The following is a 27,017-nucleotide window of genomic DNA, read 5'->3' on the forward strand; positions in this document are numbered from 1 at the left end:
CACACATATGCTTACCATAAAATACACAAACACACTCACTGACTCACCTTGAGTCTGCCAAACTCGCAGGCCAGGTCCAGAGGGGTCTTGTTGGCTTTGTTCAACAGACATGGATTAGACTGGTGCTGGAGTAACATCTCAGACTGATGGAGAGAGTGGGGAGGAGAGAGAGCGAGAGAGAGCGAGAGAGAGAGCGAGAGCGAGAGAGAGAGAGCGAGAGAGAGAGGAGGTAAATAAACATAGCATTCTGACATTTCATCACCACAGCAAGCAGAGAGAGGCATCAGGATCTTAGCTCAGGGCTAAAGAAGTAGTCCTAACAGGGCTTCCATTACTAGGGTCAGTAAATTCCCTGGTTTTCCCGAAATCCCGGTTGGAGGATTCCCGGAATCAGGAGGGAATAAGCAGGAAATCCAGATTCCTCCAACCAAGACTTTTATAGAAAATTCCTGTAATTTTGCAACCCTATCCATTACAGAGAAATACCTCAGGCTTTGTTAATGTTCCTGCTTTGTCCACACACAATACAATACAATACAATACCATACCTCAGTAGTCTCCATGACCAGTTATGCTGCTGCGTGCATGTTTGTGCGTTTCGTGTGTGTGTGCATGTGTGTGGGTGCGTGTTGGTGTGTGAACACACCTCTCAGGTAGACTCCCTACTTGTGTATTAAAGACACCCAATACACATATTCCTCCTTCCTCCCATTAGTCTCAATATGTCACCCAGGGAACCCACTGCTGACCTGATCATGTCATGTAGTTACTATAGAGCCCTCTCCTTTCACTCACCCTGACACCTAACGTACACAATCTGTGTCACACTGTCACACCTGAAAACACTATATACACACTGATACTGAGTGAAGGTGTGTGTGGTGAGGCCTCTTACCAGTGTGCAATCCTTCCAAATATTGAACCATGTCTCTGAGTTGATAAGGGTCAATTGTGTGTGTGTGTGTGTGTGTGTGTGTGTGTGTGTGTGTGTGTGTGCGCGTGCATGTGTCTGTCTGCGTTTGTGTGTTCATTGTGTGTACTCACCACCTGGTAGTGTCCATACTGTGCAGACAGGTGTAGAGGTATCTGTCCGTCTTGTGACGGTGTGTTAACTGATGCTCCAGCTCTTAGTAGTAGCAACACAGAGTCAGCTTTACCCTGCCACGCTGCATAGTGGAGCGGACGCATACCTAGAGAGAGAGACAGAGACAGAGAGAGACAGAAGTAGGGAGGGAGAGAGAGAGAGAGGTAGGGAGGGAGGCAGAGAGGAGATGGAAGAAGAGAGAGAGATAAAAAGAATAAAAATAGAACAAGAGAAGGTTAGTTAGGAAAAGATAGAGTTGAAAAGAGACAGGCAGAGGGGAGTCCAACAAGAATCCCATGAAAGCTCATGAAGGAGCCAAACAATGTAAGGTGTAATCCAGGACTGGCTTTTGTTCTGTTTGCCAAAACAAGTGGCAGAGTGACTGCTTTGGAGTGTTTTCGAATCCCAGATTGCCCCTTTAATGACTTGTGCTGTTGTATTACCTGTTAATAACTGTTCATAAGTGTTTATACCCACTTATAAGAGCTTATAACTTCTCACCATTGGTGTCTTTGATGTCCACAGTTGCTTGACCCTCCAGTAGTAGAGACAGAAGTTCAGTGGTGCCCGTTAGAGCTGCATGGTGTAACGCTGAAAACCTAGGGAAGAGAGAGAGATAAAGAGAGGTGGGGGACAGAGAGAGAGAGAGAGATGGAGCATTAATATTGTTCCATTCACTCTGTTGTTACTACTACAGTAATAGTCTAGAAATATTCTGGAAGCGTGTGCAGCCTCCATACTCCAAACAGACTCTACATTTCCAGTACTGTCCAACAGTGCCTGGTGTAAGGAGTCCTTCCCCTCTTAGGTAGTTGTGGAGGTTTTCCAGGGTGAAATGAGTCTGCCATAGTCTGGACAGAGAGACTATAAATCTACCTGATGACTTTACAGGAGGTGAGCCTTCATCAGAACACAATAGCAGACGATGGCAGGATGGTGTGTGTGTGCGTGTGTGTTTGTTTGTGTGTGTGTGTCAGGGGGCAGTATATCCCACGAGGGACAAATTAAATGCATAAATTTGGGCCCTTCATTCCTGGAGAGCAGGGTGTTCTAGACAACAGTCGACTGTTGAATTACTGCCAGCCATGGAACACAGACACCTCCACTGTTCCAGCTCCAACCTTAAACCAAGGACCTGGGTCCAAACATAGCCATCTATACAGGGTACAAACTCTGACCAAGGTGCGTCCCAAATGGCAACCTATTCCCTATGTGGGCCCTGGTCAAATGTAGTGCTCTATTCAGGTAATAGGGTGCCATTTAAGATGCCACCCAAGAACCACAACATCCCTATCAATTTAGTATCAATAAGCTGGGAGGAAAATGTATTTGGTTTTTAGTATTTAAACTCAAGTATGGGAGAGTACTATGAAATGTGCTTGTGCATAGGTATGTGTGTGTGTCAGGGGACTGGGTTCAGTGCTGGTTCACTGAATACCTGGAGTATCAAGGACAGTAATACAGCACTCACTCAGAGCTGTCCTTCTAAAATACAAGTCATTAGAAGACGCTTTTATGCAAAGCGATTTACAGTCATACATTTTACGTACAGGTGGTCCCAGGAATCAAACCCCACTATTCTGGCATTGCAAGTGCCATGCTCTGCCAACTGAGCTACAGAAGACCACACACACAAGCTCTGATTATTTCATATCCACTTAAAAAACTATATTCTGTGAATCTGTGACGATGGTTGGGAATGGGATCCAGTCATGTAAGGTCTGAGTGTGTAAGGCTGCATCTCAAATGGCATCCTATTCCCCTAGGGGTCCTGGTGAAAAATAGGACCCTACATAGGGAACCATTTAGGATGAAGCCTGAGTGTGTGTATCAGTATCTGACTGCTGATTTCCAGACTTGAAGGTGCAATGTTTTGACCTGCCAGGTATTTAGTCAGATACACATCCATCCATCTATCCAACAATGTCTCATCTGTCTGTTTTCACCCCTTTATTTATTTCTTTACAACCTTGTGTATCTCTCACTCCAACTTTCACTTTTACTTGAGTCCTTTTCTGTTAAGGTATCTTTACTTTAACTCAAGTATGACAATTGGGTACTTTTTACACCACTGGAATACACAAAGGAAAGGTATCAATTTAGACTTTCACTGATATTAAGCTTATCTCTCTCTCTTTCTCCATCCTTCCATCTCTCTCATTGCCTCCTTTACACCTCTCTCTCTCTCTCTCTCTCTCTCTCTCTCTCTCTCTCTCTCTCTCTCTCTCTCTCTCTCTCTCCCTCTCTCTCTCCCCTCTGCTGACTGAATGTTGACTCATGGTGACTGGTCACTGTTAGCTCACCTCTCATTTCTTCCTTTCAGTCCCTCAGCACCACTATCATATATCACATCCCCCTCTCTCTTAAACAAATACACACCCACACACAGTCTGGTCTGTCTGTGTACAGGTGTGACTGGGTGGTGAGTAAATCTACATCGACACAATATACAGATTAAATAACCGACCACAGGCCACACCAGGTATGTACTTTCAATAGTCACATTAGCGATAATGACCATGTCAATCAAACTAAATGTTATTGAGTGAGTCTTGCTCTACAAACATTGATTGCATTCCTCTGAGCAAAGAAAGTGTTCAGAGAGGAAAAACCACAAGTCCATCTAACTGACTCACGCACCTCAGTAAACAAAGACTAATGCTTGCTAGGCTTGGGCGGTATACCGTATACTGGGGTATTTTGAAATATACGGCAGGTCATTTTATCCCCAGCTCAGGGTTCCAGCTATACATTTGGTTTGTTAACTTAATAGCTAAGTGGCTAACAAACAAAAAAATCAAGTGGCTAAAAAAGAAAGAAAATAGTGCCCCTTGTGTGCACTGTCGGTAATAATGAATACCCTTGTATGGTACAGGAACGGTATAAAGTTATGAAAATCTGGATACCACCCAACCCTAACGCATGCACACACTAATGTCTTACCCATCTGAGTCCTGATAGTTGATGTTCAGCCTCTTTGTGGAACTCAGCAACTCTGAAAAACAAAAGGAGGGAGGGAAGGAAGGAGGGAGGGAACAACAACATAAGGACATATTTGTCTTTTCAACAGAATGCCTTAGTGAGCTTCCATCATGGAAAGGTCTCTGCTCACGTTTCTCTTTTTTTGCTTTTTATTCATCCCTCGTTCCTGAAATAACAAGTCAGAATCATTGGAGGATGCTCCCCAAACTCTTTCTCTCTCTTCGATTTCATATGGTATTATGACAGAAATTTGCCAGCTGACAAATTAAATCTCAGTAATTCCCTATGAGAATGAAACACACCAATTCAACCTTCTTACTTGGCTTTTAGTCTGGCTCCAGATCTGTTGCTGAAGCAAACTCCTCTCTGGTGTTTTTATCCGCTACAATTGCAAACAAATATAAAGTAAAATCAAAAATGATTGGTGCCCTTGATAAAGATGAGCAAAAAAGACTGTATGAAATAAATAATACAAATACTGAGCTATATTGTATATTGTATGCACATAAAATGTGGATGATACAGTGACCTCCAAAAGTATAGGGACACATTACAGCACTTTTTGTACATAGTCCCCCCATTTTAGGGTACCAGAATTATTGGGACAAATTCACATACAGCATGTGTATTAAAGTAGTCAAAAGTTTAGTATTTGGTCCCATATTCCTAGCACGCAAGCTTGAATGCATTTGATTGCATTTGCATATACGTGCCCAATATAAATGAATGGTAAATCATGTAGTGTCATTTTGGAGTCACTTTTATTGTAAATAAGAATAGAGCATGTTTCTAAACACTCCTGAATGACTCGTAAATAATGATGAGTGAGAAAGTTAAAGATGCCATTTTAATGTAATGGTGGGAGGTTAGCATGTCTTGGCGGTATACTATTTGTGCGTCTGTAACTTTCTCATTCAAGAAGAATGCATATGCTGAGTGTACAAAACATTAAGAATACCTTCCTAATATTGAGTCACACACCCCTTTTGCACTCTGAATAGCCTCAATTCGTTGGGCCTTGGACTCTGCAAGGTGTTGAAAACGTTCCACAGGGATGTTGGCCCACGTTGACTCCAATGCTTCCAACAGTTGTGTCCAATTCGGTTGGATGTCATTTGGGTGGTGGACCATTCTTGATACACATGGGAAACTGTTGAGCGTGGGGGTGGGGCGGCTACGAAGCTAACATATCAAATTGTTTTAAGATGGTCAGACCATGGAACATTTAGCTATTTGATTTAGAATTTTACGACCCCTTTAGGTATCAAAAAATATATTTACTACTATAGCCCATAGAAATGCATTGAATAACACATTCATAAATTGCAAAAAATACAGTATAACATTTTATCATAAGGAATAAGATTTTGAAGTGTCTGTCCTATATTTAGGAGATAAAAGAAAGCTCAGGAAATATATAGATTTCTTCAGATGAGTCCTGTGACACTTGTGGGGGGTCGTAGAGCATAACAGAGAACAACATTGTGTTTGTGAGTCTCCCCTTCATAATAGTTTGTAGGCCAAACCGATGACCGATTTTCGGGATGATCTGACAAACACCGCTGTAGCTCCACATAGGCAGATGTGGATTGAGCCCATGCAAAAAACTGATTTCTCTAGTTTAAACTGAAGGATTTTTATGGAGATTCTTTTATTATGTTACTTAGATTGACTCACGGGTTCGTCAATAGACTCTTAAGGATTAACCTGTCTCCTCCCCTTCATCTACACCGATTAAAGTGGATTTTACAAGTAACATCAATAAGGGATCATAGCTTTCAACTGGTGAGTCTATGTCATGGAAAGTGCAGGTGTTTTTAATATTTTGTACACTTAGTGTATAGCAGTGGTCACCAACCTTTTCTGAGTCAAGATCACTTTCTGAGTCAAAATGCAAGCTGAGATCTAAACATGACTAAAAAAGTAAGTATGTGCAACATTAACCGATTAAAAACAGTTCTGTATCAATGAGGTTTGTGCAGTAGGCTATAGGCCCAACACATTGTAACTTGGCTATGCATGAATTGCACTGCCAATGTTGTTATTCTCAGACCATTTAGAAATTATATTATATACATGTTCATTAATTGTTTACGGTTCGTTGAACAAGCATGGGAAACAGTGTATAAACCCTTTACAATGAAGATCTGTGAAGTTATTAGAATTTTTACGAATTATCTTTGAAAGACAGGAAAGACATCTTTGAAAGACATCTTTGAAATACTTTTTTTGCTGAGTTTATTACTTGTGAGGCACAGCTGAGTGAGCATAATATTTTTGTATTACATTTTTCCTGGACTAATGGCCTGCATCTGATGGTCAGTCTGAGGGCAGGGAGGGAGCAGTGTTAATGCTGCCTCTAACCAGACTCACCGTCCCTCCTCTCTCCCTCCCTCCGCTGAGAAAAGGGGACACAGTCTTTCAGCTGATGGCGAACTCCAATGTCGCACAGCATTATTTCTGCCTCATGCACCAATTCAAGTTGTTACTTCTATGACCAGAGAATGTGAAATATTTCTCGATATAAAAAAATACAGCTGCTACTAATAATAACGCTAGCTTATCGGAACACTGTGCTCATTCATTGCAGCTGCAGGGCTGGTTGTAGCATGAGTGGAAGTAGGAAGAAAGTGCATTATATGGCTTATAAAAGTGTTAGTGTTGACAGTGCTGAATAACAAATGAAACATGAACTTATCCATAAAAACAGCAGCTCTTTGCTGTATTCGAGTCTCTAGTCATGGTTTTAAAATAATTGAAATCTCACAGTATCACCTTTGCTGTGCGTTTGAGGCTTCTTTTTACCGTCTATGGCTCGAGGAAACTGTGCAAACAGGGTGATCTGAGCTATCTTATTGGCCAGCGTTAGGCCTATAGGTGCTACGACTGCTGAATCAGGTGCACCTACCACCAACAGCACGAAGCGAATAAAATAGGAAAGCGAGGCTTTGTCGTTGTTTTTTTTTACAAAAACGTTTGGTGATCGACTAGAAATCGAGATCGACCGGTTGGTGACCATTGGTGCATAGCCTAGTGGTCTTTGACGTTATGGGGCTGTTTTGTTCTGGAAAGATTCTGTTTGGAAGAATGGTTTAATATCCCTCCCAATGTGTTCTCCAATCTCATAAAACATTTTAGAAAAAGGCTCAGTGCAGGAGGAGAGTGCCCTAGTATTGAAAACAGGGTTTCCAATCATTGACACCTATCTTGTTGAAGTTTTGTTATTGTTATTTTGTTGTTAAACAAAATCTCTTTAGCTGAGAAATTGTATAAAATAATATAATGTTAAACAAAATTGGAGCATATAATATATATATATATATATATATATATATATATATATATATATATATATATATATATATATATATATATATATATACAGTCTTTTCCCCTCATCTTCATCAAGGATGACAATAATCTGGGATGTGACTGTACATACGAATAGTCAGAGGAACTGATTGGCTAAAGCCCATACAGATCTTTGACTAGGCTGAGTGTCCGAATAGTTGACTTACCCCAAAAACACATTGCCACTTGCCCCATAGCCTTATCTACAGGTATTGGGTGCAAGTGTCTGGTGAACGACAGTACTTGCCCCATGCCTTCTCCTCTCTGTCTTCCTTTAGCCAATCATTTTAGTCACGTTATCCGTATTCCTCCATTCCAGTCCCACCTTCACTGTCCTACACCCAGCCCTATTTTCTACCCCCCAGCTCCAGTTCCAGGGTCGTTTGCAGGCTCTCCCACCTCGTCTAAAGCCTCTCTCTCTCTGGGCATTGACTTCTCTGCTAGACCTGCTCTCAGACCCCAGCTCCAGCCTCACTGAGCCCAAACCCAGCCTTATGTTCGGCAGGGACCATTCTGCCTGGCCCACTGGCCTCTCTCTCTCCCTCACTGGACCGTGCACAAGAATGTGCACACACACACATCACAGTGTGAATCTGTCCCCCAGTAGAGTGGGAGAAGTAGTGAACAGAAGTATAGATTGATTGTCTGAAAAACTCTACTGGCATTGGTTTCAATCATTGGAACAGAGAACTTCTATTCTATTCCATCTGAATACTAACCAAATTCCTCCTCCATATGACTCACTCTGTAAATGTGGATACGGTCTCACCAACTGCTATAGGACAACCCATAATATTAAACCCAACCAAAGGTTATCATATTTTCTTAACGGCAGTATGAATGAGGTGTGTCATATAAGCCAGCCTTTCATGTATGATGATTTCATGCTTCTACAGCGACAGGATAGTTCAAATGTAGGGCAGTGTTCCACTCACACTTTAACTGGACCAAATCTAAAGGCCAGACAAGACAATGCGTTAGCACACACACACACACACACACACACACACACACACACACACACACACACACACACACACACACACACACTAGGGATGGGGTCAATTTAGAAGTTGGCGTCAATTCTGAATTGAGTAGCGAAATACTCTTTATTTCCAATTACATTTTTGAAACATAATTGAATTTGAATTGGCCACATCTCACAGGAAGCAGAATTTGAATTTAATTTGAATTAAAAGGATGTTGAATTTATTTAAATTAAATTAAAAAGGTGTCACGTTCTGACCTTTATTTCCTTTGTTTTGTCTTTATTTAGTATGGTCAGGGCGTGAGTTGGGGTGGGCAGTCTATGTTTGTTTTTCTATGTTGGTTTTTGTGTTCAGCCTAGTATGGTTCTCAATCAGAGTCAGGTGTCGTTTGTTGTCTCTGATTGAGAATCATACTCAGGACCTTTATCTCCCTCACCAACTTTAAACATCTGCTATCTGAGCAGCTAACCGATTGCTGCAGCTGTACATAGTCCATCGGTATATAGCCCACCCAATTTACCTACCTCATCCCCATACTGTTTTATTTTATTTACTTTTCTGCTCTTTTGCACACCAGTATCTCTACCTGCACTTGTTCATCTGATCATTTATCACTCCAGTGTTAATCTGCTAAATTGTAATGATTCACTCCTATGGCCTATTTATTGCCTACCTCCTCATGTCTTTTGCACGCAATGTATATAGATTATTTTCTTTCTACGATGTTATTGATTTGTTTATTGTTTATTGTTTACTCCATGTGTAACTCTGTGTTGTTGTCTGTTCACACTGCTATGCTTTATCTTGGCCAGGTCGCAGTTGCAAATGAGAACTTGTTCTCAACTAGCCTACCTGGTTAAATAAAGGTAAAATAAAAATAAATAAATGAACACTTACCACGCTGCATCTTGGTCTGATCCTTACTCCTTTTCAGACGAAGAGGAAATCTGCCGTTACAGAAACACCCACCACAAAAGGACCAAGCGGCGTGGTAACTGGCAGCAGCAGCGAACACAAGACTCCTGGACTTAGGAGGAGATTATGGACGGTAAAGGACCCTGGGCACAGCCAGGGGAATATCGCCGTCCCAAGGCAGAGCTGGAGGCAGCGAAGGCAGAGAGGCGCTGGTATGAGGAGGCTGGAAGCCCGAGAGGCAGCCCCAAAAATGTCTTGGGGGTGTTCACATATGGAGTGTGGTGAAGCCAGGTAGGAGACCTGCGCCAACTTCCCGTGCTTACCGGAGAGAGAGAGGGACCAGGCAGGCACCGTGTTATGTGGTGGAGAGCAGTCTCCCCAGTGCATGCATAGCCCGGCGCGGTACATTCCAGCTCCTCGTATCGGCCGGGCTAGAGTGGGCATCGAGCCAGGTGCCATGAAGCCGGCTTTACGCATCTGGTCTCCAGTGCGTCTCCTCGGGCCGGCGTAAATGGCACCAGCCTTACGCATGGTGTCCCCGGTTCGCCAGCACAGCCCAGTGCGGGCTATTCCACCTCGCCGCACTGGCCTGGCTACCGGGAGCATTCAACCAGGTAAGGTTGGGCAGGCTCGGTGCTCAAGAGCTCCAGTGCGCTTGCACGGTCCGGTCTATCCAGTGCCACCTCCACGCACCAGCCCTCTGATGGCAGCCCCCCGCACCAGGCTGTTTCTCCATCTTCTGCCTACAGGTGCTCCCGCCTGTCCAGCGCTGCCAGAGTCTCCCGTCTGTCCTGAGCTGTTAGAGTCTCCCGTCTGTCCTGAGCTGCTAGAGTCTCCCGTCTGTCCTGAGCTGCTAGAGTCTCCCATCTGTCCTGAGCTGCTAGAGTCTCCCATCTGTCCTGAGCTGCCCGTCTCTCCTGAGCCGTCAGTCAGCCAGGAGCTGCCAGAGCCGTCAGTCAGCCAGGAGCTGCCAGAGCCGTCATTCAGCCAGGAGCTGCCAGAGCCGTCAGTCAGCCAGGAGCTGCCAGAGCCGTCAGTTAGCCAGGAGCTGTCAGAGCCGTCAGCCAGCCAGGAGCTGCCAGAGTCGTCAGCCGGCCAGGAGCTGCCAGAGCCGTCAGCCGGCCAGGAGCTGCCAGAGCCGTCAGCCGGCCAGGAGCTGCCAGAGCCGTCAGCCAGCCAGGAGCTGCCAGAGATGCCTGTCACGTCGGCGATGCCAGAATTGCCCTTCACTCCGGAGCTGCCGGAGTCTCCCGCCTGTCCGGCGCTGCCGGAGTCTCCCGTACATTCGGGACCCGTGGCGTGGGTCCCCAGTCCAAGGTCGGCGGCGAGGGTCACCGCTCTAAAGAGGCCACGGAGGCGGGCTAAGAGGCGCACTAAAACTATGGTGAAGTCCCACGCCAGAGCCGCCACCGCGGACAGACGCCCACCCAGGCCCTCCCCTATAGGTTCAGGTTTTGCGGCCGGAGTCCTCACCTTTGGGGGGGAGGGGGGTACTGTCACGTTCTGACCTTTATTTCCTTTGTTTTGTCTTTATTTAGTATGGTCAGGGCGTGAGTTGGGGTGGACAGTCTGTTTGTTTTTCTATGTTGGTTTTTGTGTTCAGCCTAGTATGGTTCTCAATCAGAGGCAGGTGTCATTAGTTGTCTCTGATTGAGAATCATACTTAGGTAGCCCGGGTTTCACAGTTGGAGGGTGTTTGTTTCTGTGTGAGTGTTTGTCGCCACACGGTACTGTTTCGGTTTTCGTTTTCATCACATCGTTTATTGTTTTGTATTTCAGTGTTCAGTTCGTTTTTAATAAATCGTCATGAACACTTACCACGCTGCATCTTGGTCCGATCCTTACTCCTCTTCAGACAAAGAAGAAATCTGCCGTTACAAAAGGCTTATTTATTTAAAACATGCAGTGGTGTAAAGTACTTAAATAAAAATACTTTAAAGTACTTAAGTCATTTTTGGTGGGTATCTGTACTTTACTAATTATATTTTTGACAACTTTTACTTTTACTTCACAACATTCCCAAAGAAAATAATGTACTTTTTACCCCTTACATTTTCCCTGACACCGAAAAGCACTTGTTACATTTTGAATGCTTTTAGCAGGACAGAAAATGGTCCAATTCACACACTTATTCAACAGAACCTCCCAACAGTCACCGCTACTGCCTCTGATCTGGCTGACTCATTAAACATACATGCATCGTTTGTAAATGATGTCTGACTGTTGGAGTGTGCCCCTGACTATCCGTAAATTTAAAAAACAGAAAATTGGTTTAGAGGTCGACCGATTATGATTTTTCAATACCGATACCGATTATTGGAGGACCAGAAAAAGACGTTGATATATATATTGGCGTTGATATATATATATATATATATATATATATATATATATATATATATATATATATATATATATATATGAGGTCGACCGATTATGATTTTTCAACGCCGATACCGATACCGATTATTGGAGGACCAAAAAAGCCGATACCGATATCGGCCATTTTTAAAAAATGTATTTGTAATAATGACAATTACAACAATACTGAATGAACACTTATTTTTTTATTTAAATAATAATAATAATATTTTTATTTATTTTTTAATTTTACCCCCTTTTCTCCCCAATTTCATGGTATCCAATTGTTAGTAGTTACTATCTTGTCTAATAGCTACAACTCCCGTACGGGCTCGCGAGAGACGAAGGTCGAAAGCCATGCGTCCTCCGAAACACAACCCAACCAAGCCGCACTGCTTCTTAACACAGCGCACATCCAACCCGGAAGCCAGCCGCACCAATGTGTCGGAGGAAACACTGTGCACCTGGCGAACTGGTTAGCGTGCACTGCGCCCGTCCCGCCACAGGAGTCGCTAGTGCGCGATGAGACAAGGATATCCCTACCGGCCAAACCCTCCCTAACCCGGACGACGCTAGGCCAATTGTACGTCGTCCTATGGACCTCCCGGTCGCGACAGTTCTTTTTCCGCGAATACGCACCGCATCGATTATATGAAAAGCAGGACACGCTAGACAAACTAGTAATATCATCAACCATGTGTTGTTAACTAGTGATTAAGATTGATTGATTGTTTTTTATAAGATAAGTTTAATGCTAGCTAGCAACTTACCTTGGCTTCTTACTGCATTCGCGTAACAGGTAGGCTCCTTGTGGAGTGCAATGTAATCAGGTGGTTAGAGCGTTGGACTAGTTAACTGTAAGGTTGCAAGATTAAATCCCAGAGCTGACAAGGTAAAAATATGTCGTTCTGCCCCAGAACAAGACAGTTAACACACTGTTCCTAGGCCGCCATTGAAAATAAGAATATATAATATATATATATATATATATATATATATATATATATATATATATACACACAGTTGAAGTCGGAAGTTTACATACACCTTAGCCAAATACATTTAAACTCAGTTTTTCACAATTCCTGGCATTTAATCCAAGTAAAAATGATTCCCTGTTTTAGGTCAGTTAATATCACCACTTTATTTTAAGAATGTGAAATGTCAGAATAATAGTAGAGAGAATGACTTATTTCAGTTTTTATTTCTTTCATCACATTCCCAGTGGGTCAGAAGTTTACATACACTCAAGTAGTATTTGGTAGCATTGCCTTTAAATTGTTTAACTTGGGTCAAATGTTTCGGGTAGCCTTCCACAAGCTTCCCACAATAAGTTGGCCGAATTTTGTCCCATTCCTCCTGACAGAGCTGGTGTCAGGCTTGTAGGCCTCCTTGCTCGCACAAGCTTTTTAAGTTCTGCCCACACATTTTCTATAGGATTGAGGTCAGGGAAGTATGCTTGGAGTCAATGTCCATTTGGAAGACCCATTTGCGACCAATCTTTAACTTCCTGACTGATGTCTTGAGATGTTGCTTCAACATATCCACATCAGTTTCCTTCCTCATGGTGCCATCTATTATGTGAAGTGCACCTCCACAAGATGATGCCGCCACCCCCGTGCTTGGTTGGGATGGTGTTTTTCAGCTTGCAAGCCTCCCCCTTTTCCCTCCAAACATAACAATGGTCATTATGGCCAAACAGTTCTATTTTGTTTCATCGGACCAGAGGACATTTCTCCAAAAAGTACGATCTTTGTCCCCATGTGCAGTTGCAAACCGTAGTCTGGCTTTTTTATGGCGGTTTTGGAGCAGTGGCTTCTTCCTTGCTGAGCGGCCTTTCAGGTTATGTCGATATAGGACTCGTTTTACTGTGGATATGGATACTTTTGTACCTGTTTCCTCCAGCATCTTCACAAGGTCCTTTGCTGTTGTTCTGGGATTGATTTGCACATTTCACACCAAAGTACGTTCGTCTCTAGGAGACAGAACACGTCTCCTTCCTGAGCGGTATGACGGCTACGTGGTCCCATGGCGTTTATACTTGCGTACTATTGTTTGTACAGATGAATGTGGTACCTTCAGGCATTTGGAAATTGCTCCCAAGGATGAACCAGACCAAAGGTCTACATTTGTTTTTTTATGTCTTGGCTGATTAATTTTGATTTTCCCATGATGTCAAGCAGAGGCACTGAGTTTGAAGGTAGGCCTTGAAATACGTCCACAGGTACACCTCCAATTGACTGAAATAATGTCAATTAGCCTATCAGAAGCTTCTAAAGTCATGACACATTTTCTGGAATTTTCCAAGCTGTTTAAAGGCACAGTCAACTTAGTGTATGTAAACTTCTGACACACTGGAATTGTGATACAGTGAAGTATAAGTGAAATAGTCTGTCTGTAAACAATTGTTGGAAAAATTACTTGGGTCATGCACAAAGCAGATGTCCTAATCGACTTTCCAAAACTATAGTTTGTTAATAAGAAATTTGTGGAGTGGTTGAAAAATGAGTTTTAATGACTCTAACCTAAGTGTATGTAAACTTCCGACTTCAACTGTATATATTTGTAATAATGACAATTACAACAATACTGAATGAACAATGAACACTTTTATTTTAACTTAATATAATGCATAAATAAATCTATTTAGTCTCAAATAAATAATGAAACATACTGAATTTGGTTTAAATAATGCAAAAACACAGTGTTAGAGAAAAAGTAAGTGCAATATGTGCCATGTAAAAAAGCTAAAGTTTAAGTTCCTTGCTCAGAACATGAGAACATATGAAAGTTGGTGGTTCAATATTCCCAGTTAAGAACTTTTAGGTTGTAGTTATTATAGGAATTATGACGCGTTGACTATTTCTCTCTATACCATTTGTATTTCATATACCTTTGACTATTGGATGTTCTAATAGGCACTTTAGTATTGCCAGCCTAATCTCAGGAGTTGATAGGCTTGAAGTCATAAACAGCGCTGTGATCAAGCATTGCTAAGAGCTGCTGGCAAACTCAGTAAAGTGCTGTTTCAATGAATGTTTATGAGCCTGCTGCCGCCTACCACCGCTCAGTCAGACTGCTCTATCAAATCATAGACTTAATTATAATATAATAAACACAGAAAGACGAGCCGTTGGTCATTAATATGGTCAAATCCGGAAACGATCATTTTGGAAACAAAACGTTTATTTTTTCAGTGAAATATGGAACCGTTCCGTATTTTATCGAACAGGCGGCAACCATAAGTTTAAATATTGCTGTTACATTGCACAACCTTCAACGTTATGTCATAATTATGTAAAATTCTGGCAAATAAGTTTGTAACGAGCCAGGCGGCCCAAACCTTTGGATATACCCTGACTCTGCGTGCAATGAAGGCAAGAGAAGTGACACAATTTCCCTAGATAATATTGCCTGCTAACATGAATCTCTTTAACTAAATATGCAGGTTTAAAAATATATACTTCTTTGTACTGATTTTAAGAAAGGCATTGATGTTTATGGTTAGGTACATTCGTGCAACGATTGTACTTTTTTCGCTAATGCGCTTTTGTTAAATCATCCCCCGTTTGGCGAAGTACGGTATGATTAGATGATAAATTTACAGGCACTGCATTGATTATATGCAACGCAGGACAAGCTAGTTAACCTACTAATATCATCAACCATGTGTAGTTAACTAGTGTTTATGTGAAGATTGATTGTTTTTTATAAGATAAGTCTAATGCTAGCCAGCAACTTACCTTGGCTCCTTGCTGCACTCGCATAACAGGTAGTCAGCCTGCCGCGCAGTCTCCTCGTGGAGTGCAATGTAACCGGCCATAATAGGCGTCCAAAAATGATAATTACCGATTGTTATGAAAACTTGAAATCTGGAAATATTCTAAAAACATGTTGTGGGTTGTGTATAATAATTCATAGTTCATAAACGAATAGTTCACTATTTTGCAAAATGATGTTAGATGGTGCCTCACCCTTAAAGTAGTCTATGGGCAGGAGAAACTGTAATCCATGGTAAAAAAAATAAAATAAAACAGCCATTACAAACTTCAGCTAACTTTAGTCACCGCTAGCTAATAATCTATGGAACTGATCGGGTATGTGAGCATGTTTTGTATTAAAATGGCCAAATCACCTTTAAGTAACATAAAACCAAAAAATGGAGTGGATTTCTGGTGATTTAGACATACTTTTTAAAAATCATGCTCACACGCCCCACTACAATAGATTGTAAGCTAGTGGCAGCTAAAGTTAGCTGGAGTTTGTAATGGCTGTTTAAAGAAAACTGAACCATCGAATACAGTTTCCTCCGGCACATAGACTACTTTTAGGGCGAGGAAGCATCTAACATCAAGTTATTTAATAGTGAACTACTCCTTTAATGTTTTAATATCAGATTTCTTTCTCCCCAGTATAGATCAAACACTACAGTATGAAAGGGAACAATCTAACATCTCATGACAATAAAAAAACGGAGTTAAAATCAAACTAATATTTGAAATGATATGGGTATTCTATTCATTAATAAGTGGCAGATCCTTTTGATAAAAGTTTCATGTTTCAGTTGAATTGATTTGGATCGCTTTGAATAAATTTGATTTACTTCGATTCAAATTCTGCTTCCTGTGGGGTGTAGTCAATTGAAATTAAATTCAAATGTATGGTTTGAATTGAATTAAATTCCGAAAGAACCTCAACCCTGACAGACACAGACGCACACACTGGGCAGCTTGCCAAGTGGGGCCTAAACTGCCCTAAGGACAGTGAGAGGACAAACAGAGCCTTTAGAGTTCCAGTTCAAACATGAGCTAACATTCCAGACATAGTACACCCACCACCACCTCCTACTCTCTCTATCTCTCCACCACCATCTCCTTCTCTCTCCCTCTATTCGTCTCTCTCTCTCTCTCTCTCTCACACACACACACATTCCCTCCCTTTATCAATGACTATCTTGTGTTCTGTCAACCCCTCTCTTTCTCATCATCCCTCCATCCACTCCCTCTCTTCATTCTCTGAAAACAATTGCTTCCCTCTCAATAAACGTTGGTGGGCTGTGGCTGACATCACAGTACAGTAAATTACTGCATGTGGACAGACTGTGTGTGTCTGTCCGTCTCTCCCCCTATAGTGCCCCACATACCACACACCCAATATCATAATCCTGCCAACAAAACCCCTCTTTTACCATGGCCTGCAGGTGTGTTTAACACTAGGGGGTTCAGACAGACACACACACACACACACACACAGAGAGATGCCCCCACATACTATCTATAGAAATCCGACATCAAAAAGGTCTGTTGAATACATAACTTACTGGCTACAACAGGGCAACAGAGATGGCACCCAAAACAGTAGAACATAATGAGACATTGAAATGTAACCCAGTCAAGCGTCATTGGCCTTCAATCACCTCACCTAAAAGGCTGAGTGCGTGTCAGGCTTGGGCGGTATAACGTATATATACCGTATACCTAGAGATTTGGAAATAGCCACAGGATTGTTTTTCAATACCGTTGAAAGTTATTTTTTTTGTAGCTACTTTTTAAATTCCTGCAGTCAACTTGTGCAATACGTTAGGAGATAAAGCAGATTGAGTTGTTCATTACACCTGTCATATTATTTTTCATTATGAAGCTTACCGATAGTCCCCAGTCACATGGTGTTTGATTACAAGCACACATAGACGAGAGACCTGGAGCCTTGTGACTCACTCACTGTTGTGCAGCACACACCAGGTGATCTAGTTACAGTATGTTAGTCATAACTCAATGTTTGCCAGCTAGATATCTTATAACTATTAAGTTAACTGTCAAAAATGTGCTAAATGCTCCGCAATTGTGCATTTAGTTTGCTAATTTAGTAGCTAGTTATCTAGCTAAGTGGTTAGCTTCTTGCAAAAATAAAGCTTCTCTTGGTAACAGAAGAGAATCCCCTTCTGGATCTAATAATTGTGTTGTGCAAACTGAGTAGCTTTTTGAGTTTCTTGTATAACTTTATGAGCTGAGATGTCTGTCCTGCAAATAGTTTATGCCAGAGACTGTATAAAATGTTTGCAATGTGCTCGTTAGCATTTAACTAGCATTTGCTATGGGATTACAGAGGCTCAGTGGGGTTCGAAAATAGCACCCACTTGTGTTCAGTGCCCAGCATTACAGAATATCCCGGCATAGCACAATGTCGGTTTTAAGGTATGATACTCTGGATACCGCCCAAGCCTAGTGTGTGTGTGTGTGTGTGTGTGTGTGTGTGTGTGTGTGTGTGTGTGTGTGTGTGTGTGTGTGTCTGTGTGTGTGTGTGTGTGTGTGTGTCTGTGTGTGTGTGTGTGTCTGTGTGTGTACGTATGTGTGTGTACGTATGTGTGTGTGTGTCTGTGTGTGTACGTATGTGTGTGTGTGTTTTGGTGTGTGTGTGCGTGCGTGCGTATGTGTGTATAACCCAGTCTTTATGTTGCCGCAGCAGAAAGATCACTGATTTCCAGTGTCTCTCTATGCAAATGCCTGGCTGTAAACACGGCATAGCACATTACTAACACCCACACACACAAAAGCACTGGGCACCACAAACAGTCAGACCACTGGGGCTCCTGCAAGGAGTACTGTAGCCTAGAGACTAGCCATAGAGATGCTATTCATGTCTACAACCACACATTGAAAGAAATCATAGAAAATCATTTGCATTTCACATAGGGCTACAGTGACTGGGTGTTTCTCAACTAGGGAGTTTTTCCTTTGCCAGGATACGTGGTCAGCAAAAACGATTGGCCCTAGTCATAACACATGTTGCAGAAAATGTTAACAAGCATATTATGTCCCTACACTATTCTAGTAGGCTAGCCTATAATACGTCATCATCTTCCTTGTGGTTTTTAATACACAACGACAGGTGTAAATGTGTTCAGAACTGGACAAAATATATGTCTGTACTTTGATCTTTAAACAGAACTCTTTGAAACATCATGGCACATTGACAGAGAGCAGAAAGAGAGTGGAAAACCCCATTGGAAAGAAACGGAAGTATCCCTCTCTTATCCATTCATCTCTCTATTCAGACCTACGGCATTCTCTGTCAGGTGGGTAGACAAAAAAAATAACCAAGGGTGCATCCCAATTGGCACCCTATTCCCTATATAGTGCACAACTTTTGACCAAAACTAGTGCACTATTGGGAATAGGGTGCCATTTGGGCGCAGCGTAAGGCTGAAAGATCAAAAAGGATCTCCCGCATTATGAACAAACTGGATAGCCTAGCTACAGAAATGTGTTTTAGCACTGAAGCACCTAACTGTTGCTCTGCAACTGAAGTAGGCAGGCAGCCCTCAGACAGTTGACCGTTGCCATTTTCTTTGCCTTAAGGGTATGTCTGAGCTGCCCTGTCAGGGTCAATAACAGGACACAACAGAAGGGCTGCCTGGATGTATGGCCTAGGTATGGCCTCTGTAGGTCCTCTCCAATTCCTTGTTTTGATGTAAAACGTTGTCTCCATTCACACTAAGCATATGAGACTCTATTATGGAGGTTTTTGCAAAAGAAACATATGCTCCAACACACACACACACACACACACACACACACACACACACACACACACACACACACACACACACACACACACACACACACACACACACACACACACACGTTTGAGAAAATAGACTGAATGGCTTTCTTTGGCCACATAGTAAACCACACAGACATCCATTCCGGTTTCTGCTGAGAGCAAAACCACAAAAGCAGAAACGACAGAGGCCTTTCTAAACAGAGAATACCAAACATTAAGGAACACCTTCCTAATATTGACATGACTAACAGATCAATCGAACTTCACTGATTAGCCTACTAAAAGATGAAACACTCTCCAACCAGACCTCAGGAATCTGTCCAGGTGCAGCTTCCTAAAGCTAGCTTGATGGGCGTTCTCCGGTCCGCAAAACTGTTTCTGGATCTGCTCCAGTTTGCGATGCAGAAAAAGGATGGGAACCCCTGTTCTATAAGAACCTTCTCCAAGAGCAGCTGTAGCTGAATATCAGCGTGATACAGACTCTTAGTCATACGCAGATCCAGATATGACTAAAGAGTCCATGTAAAAGATGATGTAGCACCTGTAAGGTCTCAGGGTCTAAGAAGTGTTCTGAGCCACTCTAACAACATGGTCCGTCCTTCAGGCTAACTTCATATCTCTTGCAGATTCAATTTCTTCAACTCAGCCATGAGTGATTGGATTATGAGGTAGCAAGAGGATACCTTCTCCTTTGAGTGAATTAATGAAGCACTTTCAGCCTAAGCGAAACTGGCAAAGCAGCTAGGCAAAGCAGCTAGGACAACGTTGTCCTTACTTATGAGAATATGCTATGCCCTTGCATGCACTGTAGCTAACCTAAAATGTTACACGTAGCTAGCCTATATACAGTAGCATACAGCCTATATACAGTAGCATACAGCCTATATAAGGACACAGCCAGACAGTGGCAGCCAAACGCCAGGGCAGGTGATAGCACTAAGTGGTGCTGGGCTGGCTGGCATGACTGTGGGCAGACTGAGTCTCAGGGCTGGCTGGAAGCCTGGAGAAGTCACAAAATCCCTGTGGCTCTCTGGCAATGTGATTATACTGTAGCCTAAGCCTTGTACAGAAGAGTTGCAGTACCAGTTCACTGCCTACAATTATACACTACACGGCCAAAATTATGTGGACACCTTGCTCGTCGAACATCTCATTCCAAAATCATGGGCATTAATATAGAGTTGGTCCCACCTTTGCTGCTATAACAGCCTATACTCTTCTGGGAAGGTTTTCCACTAGATTTTGGAACATTGCTGCGAGGACTTGCTTCCATTCAGCCACAAGAGCATTAGTGAGGTCGGGCACTGATTTTGGGCGATTATGCCCGACTCGCAGTCAGCTTTCCAATTCATCCCAAAGGTGTTTGATGGAGTTGATGTCAGGGCTCTGTGCAGGCCAGTCAAGTTCTTCCACACCGATCTTGACAAACCATTTCTATATGGACCTCGCTTTGTCCATCTGAAACAGGAAAGGGCCTTCCCCAAACTGTTGCCACAAAGTTGGAAGCACCGAATTGTCTAGAATGTCATTGTATGCTGTGGCGTTAAGATTTTCCTTCACTGGAACTACAAGGGGCCTAGCCCGAACCATGAAAAACATCCCCAGACCATTATTCCACCGAACGTTACAGTTGGCCCTATGCATTTGGGTATCTAGCGTTCCCCTGGTAAACTTTACACAACTCCAGCCAACGCTTGACATTGCACATGGTAATCTTAGGCTTGTGTGCGGCTGTTCGGCCATGGAAACCTTTTGTGGCAACATTTCATTCAAGCTCCCGATAAACAGTTATTGTGCTAACGTTGCTTCCAGAGGCAGTTTGGAACTCGGAAGTGAGTGTTGCAACCGAGGACAGATGATTTTTACACGCTACGTGTTTCAGCACTCGGCGTTCCCGTTCTGTGAGCTTGTGTGGCCTACTACTTCATTGAAAGTAACTGAGTGTGTGTGTGTGTGATGTGTTGAAAGTCACTGAGCTCTTCAGTAGGACATTCTACTCCCAATGTTTCCTATGGAGATTGCATGGCTGTGTGCTCGATTTTATACACCTGTCAGCAACGGGTGTGGCTGAAATAGCCAAATTCACTCATTTGAAGGGGTGTATATATAGTGTAGTTACCAAAGCACTAGCTATGTCTCAACCAAGGGATCGGAGTTAGCCTAACACAATATACAGGCAGACATTCTATTGGGACAATACATCGTTCTTTCCATAAGGATATTGAAGGACGGGAGCAGGGAGAGTGGGGGAGAGAGGAGATGCAGAGTGAGAGAGATGCAGAGAGAGAGAGAGAGAGAGAGAGAGAGAGAGAGAGAGAGAGAGAGAGAGAGAGAGAGAGAGAGAGAGAGAGAGAGAGAGAGAGAGAGAGAGAGAGAGAGAAGAGAGAGAGAGAGAGAGAGAAAGAAAGAAAGAAAGAAAGAAAGAAAGAAAGAAAGAAAGAAAGAAAGAAAGAAAGAAAGAAAGAAAGAAAGAAAGAAAGAAAGAGAGAAAGAAAGAAAGAAAGAAAGAGAGAGAGAAAGAGAGAGAGAGATGCAAAGAGAGAGAGACATAGACAGAGATAGAGAAGGGGAAGATAAACAAGGAGAATAAGAAGGAGACAGATAGTAAATTGCCATTCTGCCTCATTATCCTCCATTGATTAGCCAGAGTCATTATTAGGATAGAGTCCTCCGTCTGTCTGGGACTGGTTGTTCTGAGTCTGATCGATCGCCATGATTGGCAGCCTGAGTGTCACCATGGTCAAGGGGGACCAATGATAACATAGACCTCTAGTATCCCAAAAACCCTTTCAGTGCTACACAGGCGCTCCAAAACTGAGAACCAGACAAACCAGGATAAAATAGTTACGTCATGAATCAACTCTGTTAACTGGGAATCTGGAAACTAGATTATTCCAGAAGTAGGATATATCTGTGAGCCAAACAGAACTCCTACTGAATAGAACTGAATGAAACGATTACAACAGTTGGCTCACATATGCATTTCCTCTGTAGAAATGATATCATTGATTCTATTACTGGGCGTGTCTGAATACCCGTACTTGCATTCTAAATAGTAGGCATTTTGGGTATGAGAAAACATTTTTAAAATTTAGTTAAATTAAAAACAATTGAGTATGCTTTAAATGCCAGGATGTCATACTCATTTTGGCTTTTCATTTAGTAAATTTGCTGCACACTATTAAGGAAGATAATCATATTTCGAGAGCTACATGTGTCTGATAACAGCTGTACCAAAATGAACAAACGGACGGAATCAACGTAATTGCGTGACACATTCTGATTAGGATGAGCCTAACATGCTGTTATTTGTTTCTTACTACGTTCATTTTTACAAAACAGCACATTCTATTTACATTTGAGGAGTTGCTCTTATCCAAAGCCATTTTCAGTAGTGAGTGCATACATTTTCTTACTTACTGGTCCATGGGAATCAAACCCACAACCTGGGCATTGCAAGCACCATGCTCTACCAACTGAGCTACACAGGACGAGTACATTCTAAACAGTACAGTAAGCAGTTTAAGTAGTAGGCAAGCCAGACTTCAGACATGGCCACTGTGATTTCCTTGTCTCTTTTATCTAACAAGATTATCTCAATCTGTCTCATTCTAGTCCAGAACAGATCGATGTAACACACTATAACAGGAGCGCCATTTCGCCAAGTCTAGATCATCATTTAACTGCTCCTGTTTCAGCCCTACATGAGCTCAGGCAGCATCCCAAATGGCACCCTATTACCTAGTGCACTACTTCTGACCAGGATCCATAGGGATAGGGTGCCATTTGGGATGTAGATATTTCCCATAAAAACACTCAACTGTTGACTGTTCTGGCAGTGGCTCTTAAACGCCTTAGTAAGGCATGTCAGTGCCACTGAGAAAAGACATGCCCGATAAACTGGTGCAGATTCTGGAGCTAGTTCTTCGTCTACTTTGTCAGCATCCCAAATTGCACCCTATTCCCTTTAAAGTGCACTACTTTCGACCAGTGACTTGGCTCTGCTCAAAGGCAGTGCACTAGGGAAAGGGTGCCATTTGAGGCGGAGCCCTTGTGTCTTTTACTTGCACATGGTGTAGCTCGGTTGGAAGAGCATGGTGCTTGCAATGCTAGGGTTGTGAGTTTGATTCCCACGGGGACCAGTATGAAAATGCATGCACTCACTACTGAAAGTTGCCCTGGATAAGAGCATCTGATAAATGGATAAATATAAAAATGTGTGTGTATGGAAAAAGGGGCAGGCCAGTGAGTGTGCTTGTTATTGTTATGGTGTCAGTATAAACAGAGAGAGTCCTTGTAGGGGGAAGAGGATCTGTTGATGCAGCTGAACTTTACTGACAGAGACCTATTAACACCACAGAGACAGAGAGGAACAGTTTGCAACGTTCAGACTTGTAAGCGCAAACACACCAAAAAGCAACAGAGGCCTGCCACGGGAAGAACACTTGGAAGGCAGAAGAGACATTTCAAAATGCAGGAGCCTTTAATCAGATAGACGCAAGTCTAATATCTGCTCCCAGAGACAATGAGCTTCTATTGAGAACATGTTCTTTATCAATTGTTTATCAAACTCTTGATCATTCAGTAGCCTAAGACGGCACAATAACAAATGTACGCACACGGGCACACGGGCACACGATACATTGAAAACTTCGGCTTTGGTTTGCTGTACTACCCATTTGTCGAAATCATAACGTGGCTCGAGCGCCTTCACGAGGTGTTGAAACCGATACCGATTATTGGATGACCAAAAAAGCCGATACCGATTAATCGGGTGATTTTTTAATTTTTTATTTGTAATAATGACAATTACAACAATACTGAATGAACACTTATTTTAACTTAATATTATACATAAATAAAATCAATTTAGCCTCAAATAAATAATGAAACATGTTCAATTTGGTTTAAATAATGCAAAAACAAAGTGTTGGAGAAGAAAGTAAAAGTGCAATATTTGCCATGTAAGAAAGCTAACGTTTAAGTTCCTTGCTCAGAACATGAGAACATATGAAAGCTGGTGGTTCCTTTTAACATGAGTCTTCAATATTCCCAGGTAATAAGTTTTAGGCTGTAGTTATTATAGGAATTATAGGACTATTTCTCTCTCTACCATTTTGTATTTCATATACCTTTGACTATTGGATGTTCTTATAGGAACTTCAGTATTGCCAGTGTAATCGTATAGCTTCCGTCCCTCTCCTCGCTCCTCCCTGGGCTCGAACCAGCAACACAACGACAACAGCCACCCTCGAAGCAGCGTTACCCATGCAGAGCAAGGGGAACAACCACTCCAAGGCTCAGAGAGAGCGAGTGACGTTTGAAACGCTATTAGCGCGCGCTAACTAGCCAGCCATTTCACTTCGGTTACACCAGCCTCATCTCGGGAGTTGATAGACTTGAAGTCATAAACAGCGCAATGCTTGACGCACAACGAAGAGCTGCTGGCAAAACCCCCGAAAGTGCTGTTTGAATGAATGTTTACGCGCCTGCTTCTGCCTACCACCGCTCAGTCAAATACTTAGATACTTGTATGCTCAGTCAGATTATATGCAACGCAGGACACGCTAGATAATATCTAGTAATATCATCAACCATGTGTAGTTAACTTGTGATTATGATTGATTGATTGTTTTTTATAAGATAAGTTTAATGCTAGCTAGCAACTTACCTTGGTTTACTGCATTCGCGTAACAGGCAGTCAGTCTCCTTGTGAGTGCAACAAGAGGCAGGTCGTTATTGCGTTGAACTAGTTAACTGTAAGGTTGCAAGATTGAATTCCCTGAGCTGACAAGGTGAAAATCTGTCGTTCTGCCTCTGAACGAGGCAGTTAACCCACCGTTCCTAGGCCGTCATTGAAAATAAGAATGTGTTCCTAACTGACTTGCCTAGTTAAATAAAGATTAAATAAAGGTGTAAAAAAAATACAGATTTCCGATTGTTATGAAAACTTGAAATAGGCCCTAATTAATCGGCCATTCCGATTAATCGGTCGACCTCTAGTTGAAATCAAATCAAATCAAATCAAATCAAATTTTATTTGTCACATACACATGGTTAGCAGATGTTAATGCGAGTGTAGCGAAATGCTTGTGCTTCTAGTTCCGACAATGCAGTAATAACGAGCAAGTAATCTAACTAACAATTCCAAAAAAAACTACTGTCATACACAGTGTAAGGGGATAAAGAATATGTACATAAGGATATATGAATGAGTGATGGTACAGAGCAGCATAGGCAAGATACAGTAGATGATATCGAGTACAGTATATACATATGAGATAAGTATGTAAACCAAGTGGCATAGTTAAAGTGGCTAGTGATACATGTATTACATAAGGATGCAGTCGATGATGTAGAGTACAGTATCAACGTATGCATGAGATGAACAATGTAGGGTAAGTAACATTATATAAGGTAGCATTGTTTAAAGTGGCTAGTGATATATTTACAACATTTCCCATCAATTCCCATGATTAAAGTGGCTGGAGTAGAGTCAGTGTCATTGACAGTGTGTTGGCAGTAGCCACTCAATGTTAGTGGTGGCTGTTTAACAGTCTGATGGCCTTGAGATAGAAGCTGTTTTTCAGTCTCTCGGTCCCAGCTTTGATGCACCTGTACTGACCTCGCCTTCTGGATGGCAGCGGGGTGAACAGGCAGTGGCTCGGGTGGTTGATGTCCTTGATGATCTTTATGGCCTTCCTGTAGCATCGGGTGGTGTAGGTGTCCTGGAGGGCAGGTAGTTTGCCCCCGGTGATGCGTTGTGCAGACCTCACTACCCTCTGGAGAGCCTTACGGTTGAGGGCGGTGCAGTTGCCATACCAGGCGGTGATACAGCCCGCCAGGATGCTCTCGATTGTGCATCTGTAGAAGTTTGTGAGTGCTTTTGGTGACAAGCCGAATTTCTTCAGCCTCCTGAGGTTGAAGAGGCGCTGCTGCGCCTTCCTCACGATGCTGTCTGTGTGAGTGGACCAATTCAGTTTGTCTGTGATGTGTATGCCGAGGAACTTAAAACTTGCTACCCTCTCCACTACTGTTCCATCGATGTGGATGGGGGTGTTCCCCCTGCTGTTTCCTGAAGTCCACAATCATCTCCTTAGTTTTGTTGACGTTGAGTGTGAGGTTATTTTCCTGACACCACACTCCGAGGGCCCTCACCTCCTCCCTGTAGGCCGTCTCGTCGTTGTTGGTAATCAAGCCTACCACTGTTGTGTCGTCCGCAAACTTGATGATTGAGTTGGAGGCGTGCATGGCCACGCAGTCGTGGGTGAACAGGGAGTACAGGAGAGGGCTCAGAACGCACCCTTGTGGGGCCCCAGTGTTGAGGATCAGCGGGGAGGAGATGTTGTTGCCTACCCTCACCACCTGGGGGCGGCCCGTCAGGAAGTCCAGTACCCAGTTGCACAGGGCGGGGTCGAGACCCAGGGTCTCGAGCTTGATGACGAGCTTGGAGGGTACTATGGTGTTGAATGCCGAGCTGTAGTCGATGAACAGCATTCTCACATAGGTATTCCTCTTGTCCAGATGGGTTAGGGCAGTGTGCAGTGTGGTTGAGATTGCATCGTCTGTGGACCTATTTGGGCGGTAAGCAAATTGGAGTGGGTCAAGGGTGTCAGGTAGGGTGGAGGTGATATGGTCCTTGACTAGTCTCTCAAAGCACTTCATGATGACGGATGTGAGTGCTACGGGCGGTAGTCGTTTAGCTCAGTTACCTTAGCTTTCTTGGGAACAGGAACAATGGTGGCCCTCTTGAAGCATGTGGGAACAGCAGA

At 42.8% G+C, this 27,017-nt stretch overlaps 1 protein-coding gene across 5 annotated transcripts in view; it reads right to left on the reverse strand.

Moving 5' to 3' along the window:
• The window catches only part of LOC112261034 (caskin-2-like), an 84,063-nt gene that overhangs the window by 34,876 nt on the left and 22,170 nt on the right, over nt 1-27,017 (reverse strand). For 3 of the 5 annotated variants that reach the window (XM_042325978.1, XM_042325991.1, XM_042325988.1), the window contains exons 3-6: nt 4,028-4,079; nt 1,586-1,683; nt 1,045-1,190; nt 48-143 (exon numbers count right to left, since the gene is read on the reverse strand). In XM_042325978.1, the coding sequence (XP_042181912.1) occupies nt 48-143; nt 1,045-1,190; nt 1,586-1,683; nt 4,028-4,079 (392 nt within the window). Of the gene's footprint in view, nt 1-47; nt 144-1,044; nt 1,191-1,585; nt 1,684-4,027; nt 4,080-7,584; nt 8,398-27,017 lie in introns of those variants that run through there. The other 2 variants (XM_042325983.1, XM_042325992.1) reach the window with 2 other exon arrangements.

The sequence above is a fragment of the Oncorhynchus tshawytscha genome, linkage group LG01, assembly GCF_018296145.1.
Source record: "Oncorhynchus tshawytscha isolate Ot180627B linkage group LG01, Otsh_v2.0, whole genome shotgun sequence".
Classification (NCBI taxonomy): Eukaryota; Metazoa; Chordata; class Actinopteri; order Salmoniformes; family Salmonidae; genus Oncorhynchus; species Oncorhynchus tshawytscha.